This window comes from Pundamilia nyererei, unplaced genomic scaffold (assembly GCF_000239375.1).
Source record: "Pundamilia nyererei isolate P.nyererei 1_Seehausen unplaced genomic scaffold, PunNye1.0 scaffold00281, whole genome shotgun sequence".
Classification (NCBI taxonomy): Eukaryota; Metazoa; Chordata; class Actinopteri; order Cichliformes; family Cichlidae; genus Pundamilia; species Pundamilia nyererei.
The window spans coordinates 306418-312697 of NW_005187682.1; the positions used below are offsets into that span (position 1 = coordinate 306418).

A 6280-nucleotide genomic window follows, 5' to 3' on the forward strand; every position below is an offset into this window, starting at 1 on the left:
TCTCACTCGCTGCTACGTTTGAAACATTTTACTTAAATAAAAAGTAACGAGTGGGATTCACGTCTCCTCTGCTGTTCCCGCACTAACCCCACGGTAGTGATAATGTGCGTGAAGCCCTCGCGGTGTCTCTGATTGGTTTGTTCACAGTCGTTTCATGACGCCCCGCAGGTGCGAAGCGGACTCTCGGTGTTTGAAATGAACTTTTGCGTTGTTGGAAATGTCCGACAGACGCGAAGCTGTGAATCAGCGTGACGCGGTCCCTACCTTGGTCCCGATCTGGTTCCCGCACTGTCCCGCTTGGATGTGAACGATCTCCCTCATGGTTCCTCCGCGTGTGTCCGCTGAAGCTCTGCTGTGAGTCTGCGGAGCGGGAGCGCGCGTCCTGCTTCATCTTCTCCTCCTGTCAGGCGCGTTCACGTCACCACGCCCTGGGGGGGAGGAGTGGGGGTCACGGCCCAGTTTGTCCCAGTCAGCATGAACCTGTGTCCAGCAATGAGCTCACACTCACAGCAGAGCCCACTGCGTTTAAAACACCACCTGTCAGGTAAAACACGCGGACGCTCTCGGGCAGGCTGTGATCACTGTGGACAGTCTGCGTGGAACAGCTGGAGTGACGGAGGCTCCTCGTGGTTGTTCAGAAGAACAGCTGATAAAGGGGAAAGAATTTAAACTTACTACAAAATAAATGGCAGGAATTTATTTTGAAAATCTGACACTTTAACGCATCCTTGCGCATCTCTGTAAACTGCGGCTTTTATTTTGTAACTCCTACAATCTGATCACGCCGGTGAAGTACGTGGAGGATTTCATCCGGATATCCTGACATTTAAAATCATTTTTTAAATTCTTTTTATTGTGAAACTCTGACACGGCTGCGCAGATGAATTACCGTATAATTATTTTGAAAATCTGATACATGTTCAACTTTAACATATATCAGATTTTCAAAATAATTGCTTTGACAGTTAAAGCAAACACTCATGAGTAAACAGGTGTCCGCGGAGCTGGAAGCTGATTGAGCATGCGCAGACCGTCCCTCAGAGTGGGATGATGATGATGAAGCACGGTCAGCTGTTGCTGAGGCCAGCAGCAGTGTCAGTTTACAGCAAAGGCTGTAAAACAGCTTTGCTCCGTGACCGATCCTCCTTCAGACACAGTGGCGGGGAGGAAGAGGAGCCGTGACCCACGTCACTCAGGAACCTGCAGCCACATATGAAACAAAGAAAAGTGTCTGCACCACAGCCTCCACACATCCAACTCTGAAGCTCTCCTCCAGCCAACATGAGGCGCTGAGAGGTTTGGGTGTGCTGCCCCCTGCTGGAAGACTCAGAGAAACACAGGAGACATTTTCTACATCCTGTCTGAAAAAACCAAAGTAAAGCTGTAAGAATGAACATAAAGCCAAGACAAAAACGGGAGTTCCTCTGATGTCCAGCAGAGGCAGCAGTGAGCCAGTCCTCAGACTGCCACGTTAAAACTTTACAGCAGAATTAAACATGTTTACAGCCTGATACACAAACTGTCCCCTTTATAACACCTGTGCAGTACGAATGCTTTAATAACTCACCTGTTTAAAGTGGAGTTTGCATTATTAGGGGCGTGGCAGCTCGATAACCAGGTTCACCAGTCTTACCATCACCTCGGAGTCTTTGTGGAGGGTAAAGTTCTCCTTCTGAAATGCGTCTGGTGAGATTCGAGGCTCTGTGGACTTTGGAACAAACCTGATCAGGGACAAGCAGATTTCTCCTGGACCCACTGAAACACTTAAAACAAGCCAAACTGTGACAGAATGATGGAGGGTGGTTTCAGAAACCGTCCCATCCATCACAGCTTCAGAGGATTTCAGGACATCCAGACCTGCAGCTGCAGCAGACATAAATGTTTATACTTCACTTTTTATTTTATTGTCACTTTTTAAAAAAGGAACTTACATATTCAAACGTTTTTATTTTCAAACAGTTTTAATCAAAAACCGTCGAAACGTCTCACAAACACAGACTATCTCAGCGGCCCAAAGCTGCTCCGTCCTGCGTCGCCTCCAACACCATCACAGGTCAGAGAGCCTCCGTCAGACGGAGCACAGGCGCGCTCAGCTTTGTGTCCATGTGACGAAACACCTGAAACCGTCCAGCTTTACTTCCTCAGACTGGCGCCGAGCAGAGCGTCTACGCCACGGCGGGGATAAAGTACTGCAGCGACATGTCTTCATGCAGCAGAATCAGGTGGAGGACGCTCTGATGGACGATGTCTGAGGAGGACGAGAGAGAAATGTGTTAAACTGTGACGTGGATTCGACCCCGGTGGGTTTTGTCCTGAGTGCGAACATGTGAGGGGAGACTCACTGCACATGGCCTTGCTGGGGTTGACCTGCTGCCCCACGAGGAACTGCTGCAGCCTCCTGATGTCCACCCTGGCCTCCACCATGCTCTCCGGGTCCCTGCTCTGAGACGGGCCGCCATCCTGGGAGGCGTCATCGCCTGGAGGGACGGAGGAGCAATGTATGAAAAGTATGGCCCACAGCTGATACACTGACAATCAGTAATTATTAAATATAAACGAGGCTCTCAGCAGCAGGTGGAGGGTGAGGCTTTAGGCCCCGCCCCCCAGAATTAACTGGTTATCAGGGATGTGACGTGATGACTGAGCTCATCCGTCAGCAGGTCTGAGCTGCTCGTGGAGCTAAAGCGTGTTTTTACCCCACGGAGGGTTTCCCAGGTCTCTGAAGTGAGTCGTCACGGAAACCAGATCGGTCTCAATCTTCAGGTTCATCTCGCCGTTCAGGTTGGCTTCGATTACCTGACACACACACGCACGCACGCACGCACGCACGCACGCACACGCACACACACACACACACACACTAATGTTCAGGCGTTTGTTGGTTCGTTCTCCTGAAGATTCAGACTTTAAGGTCTCTTTAAAGGAGTATGATTCAGATTCAGTTCATTCAATAATTTTTTTAATTTGATTTTTCATGTCTTTGAAGGTCATTTTGGAAGAAAGAAAATGTTGATGCCTGCTGGAGAAAAGTGTATAAAGTGTGCAGTGAAACATCTATAATAATTCACTGCTACTTCACGGATTTCACCTGTCACAGGTTATTTTTAGATCGTAACTCCCGCGATAAACGAGGGGCTGCTGTATTTCACTAATTCAGCGCACAAACACTAGGTGGCAGTGGTGTTTTCCTCTTGGAGGTGGAGGTGTTTATGAAAGCTGAAATGAGGCTTCTTGAAAAGTTCCCATTGGTCACAGCGAGGATTTAACACTGTAACGCCTGCTGACGTGTTAACACCTTCACTTCCTGTCCGACTGCATGAAAACGCTCCAAATATTTCAGCATATTTCATCTAAACATCTAAAGCGACATAAGGCTTCAGGTTCTGTGTGATCACCTGTCGCAGGTAACACGAGGTTTAAATATGTAATTATTTTCATCTGACTTCTTGGCTTCTCGGGAAAAGATGACATAAACATCGTGTTCACATTCAGTTCAATATTTCTACATCGAGCCGGGCGGACATACAGGAAGACGCCTTTTCACGTATTTCAAAATAAAGGAGTTTACCGTTATGCTAAAAACATGCCGGGCACTTTGTTACACAAACGCGGCGACAAACGTGACTGAAATGACCCAAATCCAGAGAAATAAAGCTGCAGCTCTTCTCTGCATGAGTCCGTGTTTGATCTGAACATGTTTAACCTCCTACCAGGAAGTTGGAGAGGTTCTTCATCCTGTCCACGATGTTCTTCATGGTCTTCAGGGGAGGGAGGTAGATGCTGACCTGCAGTGACACAACCGTGATGAAAAGGCAGCTCTCATAAAAAGGATGATTTGGTGTTCGGCAGCTTCACTTACATCAAAGTCCGGCATGCTCGGCTCTTTGAACTCGTGCCACAGTCTCCGGGGGATGACGTCAACGGGGACGTCGTGAGTGACGACTCGACTGACGCTGGACAGGGTGGGCTGGGCGGCACAGAGGAAGAGGGCTCAAGTTTCTCAGATTAAAGGTTCAAATGAGTTTTAAAAGCAGCTAAAATGAGCCAGTATGAGCTGTCTTCAGCTCTGCTTTTGGCTTCTATATCTGACTCGTGTTTAGTTTCCTCTCAGGGTTTGGGCAACACCTCGGCTTTATTGTTTTCTGGCCTTGGTTCACACTGGAGTGCCACGTTTCTTCATGACTGAATGATGAATCTAACTTTGATAAACCTGTGGCTGGATTCTGGTTCGGAGAGCCGACCGTAGATGAATGTATCCCCAGACGCAGCGCATCTCCTGATGTTATGAATAATAGGCTAAAATTAAACGTATGATTCGAGCTGTGGCAGAGACAAAGACGTCTCAGGTGAACTTGTTGCTGACTGTGAGTTGTTCTCAGGCGCTCTCACCAGCTCGGCGGCGATGGTGAGGCAGGGGCAGTGCTTCTTGGTCAGTTTGACTTTGACCGCCTTGGCGTTCTGGACCGTCTTCAGGGCTCTGGACAGATTCTCTGGAGTCACCTCCAGACAGATCTCGTTGTCCTCGGAGGACACGCCCTCCATCTGGTACTCGTCGAAGAAGTTGGCCTGCGCGAGGAAGGACGGGATCAGGGTCATTTATTACGGTCCTGATCATCTCAGACTCGTTCCTGAGTTTATTTTCTTAGCAGCTGGAAGCCGAAGCGTCGCTCTCACCTGTGACAGCTCACACCACATGCTGACGCCGCCGTTGGCCACTTTACCGGACAGAACGAAGAACAGGTTGTCCGGCGTCAGCCGCAGGACGCACATCTTTGTCAGCTTTGAGATGGTGGTGACGACTCCTGGTGAGAAAGATCAGAGGTGTGAACCGGGAGAAATATTTAATCAGTCACACTCGGTTAGTTTTAATAATAGTTTACTTCAATCAGATCTCTGATCTGCACTTCTGAAAAACTTGATCGCGATAAACACACTAAAAACAATAAATCTACAGTTAATATTACAACTGTTGAAAACTAAGTAAAACTAAACATTTCAACAGTAAAACTGACTTTAAACAACAAAAATTAGCTGAAAACTTGAAGTGGAAAACTAGAGCAGATAGCTTTTTTACAGAGCCGGTAAATAACAGATTACTCACGCAGCATAAACATGTAGCTGATATTTTTGTGGTAATTAATCATGAATCAGTCCAAATGTGCACTCATAGGCCTGCACCAGACTCCATGTAAATTTTGTTAAATTTAGATAACAGTAATCAGTCTGCGGCTCTTTGAGCACATGCTGTAAGCCGAACTACAGACTTTTCCTATTATGTCAGAAACGCTAAAGAAAGAACAAAGTCCCGCATCGGGAACTTTTAATTAGATGTAATTTTATTTTTTACAGTTTGCGTGCAGCATTTGGACGGAAGCTAACAGCTTAGCTTCGGCACAAACAGATGTTTCACACTCACGGGTGAAGTGGTTCAAACAGGCGATGTCGATGATTTTCCCCCGAAACTTCATTTTTTTCGTCCCGACAGCAGAATTTAATCTTCCGTTTTGACTTCAGGCGGGGAACTTTTTGATTTGTTTGGTCCGTCTGTGTCTACGGTCCGGCGGAAACAATAGCCACCTGGAAGCTGTTAATTGTTCCGCCCAACGAAAGGAGAAAACAACCAGCAGTGGCCCGGGGACCACAACAGGACCCCTTAAATGGTCTGTACAGAGGCAGAAAACTGTAGCAGAGTCACCGGTTCCTGGTGCGCTTTATATTTTTACTTACATACTGAAATCAGACATTTTACGCTGTTCATCATCTTTTTGTAACTGAGCTAGAAAATAACTTCACAGGCATGTTTGGCAGCTTTCACTTAATTTCAGCTTTTTGGTGAAAACTTTCAGAATGTTTTTCACACAAAGATATGATGTCTCGTTTGTTATTGGTTATTATATGTAACATTTATACACCCTCATTGTAGACCAAATAAAACACAAAAACCCCCAGAAATAGCAGCCTGTGCATGCTGTGGCTCCTTTTTACTTTGTGATGTAATATTAGGATCTTATCAAAAATTATACTCAGACAATCCTGTAAAACACAGGCATTAGAAGTTTAGGTTCCAGAGAAAAAAGTCAACAACTTTTAAAAACCTTATTGTGGGCCAAAAAAACAAAAAAACAATATATATATATATATATATTAAAGTTGGATTTACCATTTTATTAAAGTTGGATTGATTGATTGATTGATTACAGTAATTGATTGATTACAAGAAGGCCTATGACTCAATGCCCCACAGCTGGATACTGGAATGCCTAGAATTGTACAAGATCAA

General features: G+C 46.1%; 2 protein-coding genes across 2 annotated transcripts in view; both read right to left on the minus strand.

The window, feature by feature from the left end:
* tubb6 (tubulin, beta 6 class V) overlaps window positions 1-649 on the minus strand; it is a 6147-nt gene extending 5498 nt beyond the window's left edge. The window contains exon 1 of the mRNA XM_005750629.1: window positions 265-649. Coding sequence (XP_005750686.1) covers window positions 265-321 — 57 coding nt within the window. The 5' untranslated portion in view covers window positions 322-649. The remainder of the gene's footprint in view (window positions 1-264) is intronic.
* A 1302-nt stretch (window positions 650-1951) lies between these two features.
* hus1 (HUS1 checkpoint clamp component) lies at window positions 1952-5638 on the minus strand. Its single transcript, XM_013915283.1, has 8 exons — window positions 5417-5638; window positions 4675-4802; window positions 4390-4566; window positions 3860-3967; window positions 3711-3785; window positions 2697-2796; window positions 2343-2477; window positions 1952-2248 (listed from the first exon to the last, which is right to left on the minus strand). Exons 1-8 carry the CDS (start codon window positions 5466-5468, stop codon window positions 2166-2168), a joined length of 858 nt encoding a protein of 285 aa, XP_013770737.1. The 5' UTR covers window positions 5469-5638; the 3' UTR covers window positions 1952-2165.
* Between the last annotated feature and the right edge of the window lie 642 nt (window positions 5639-6280).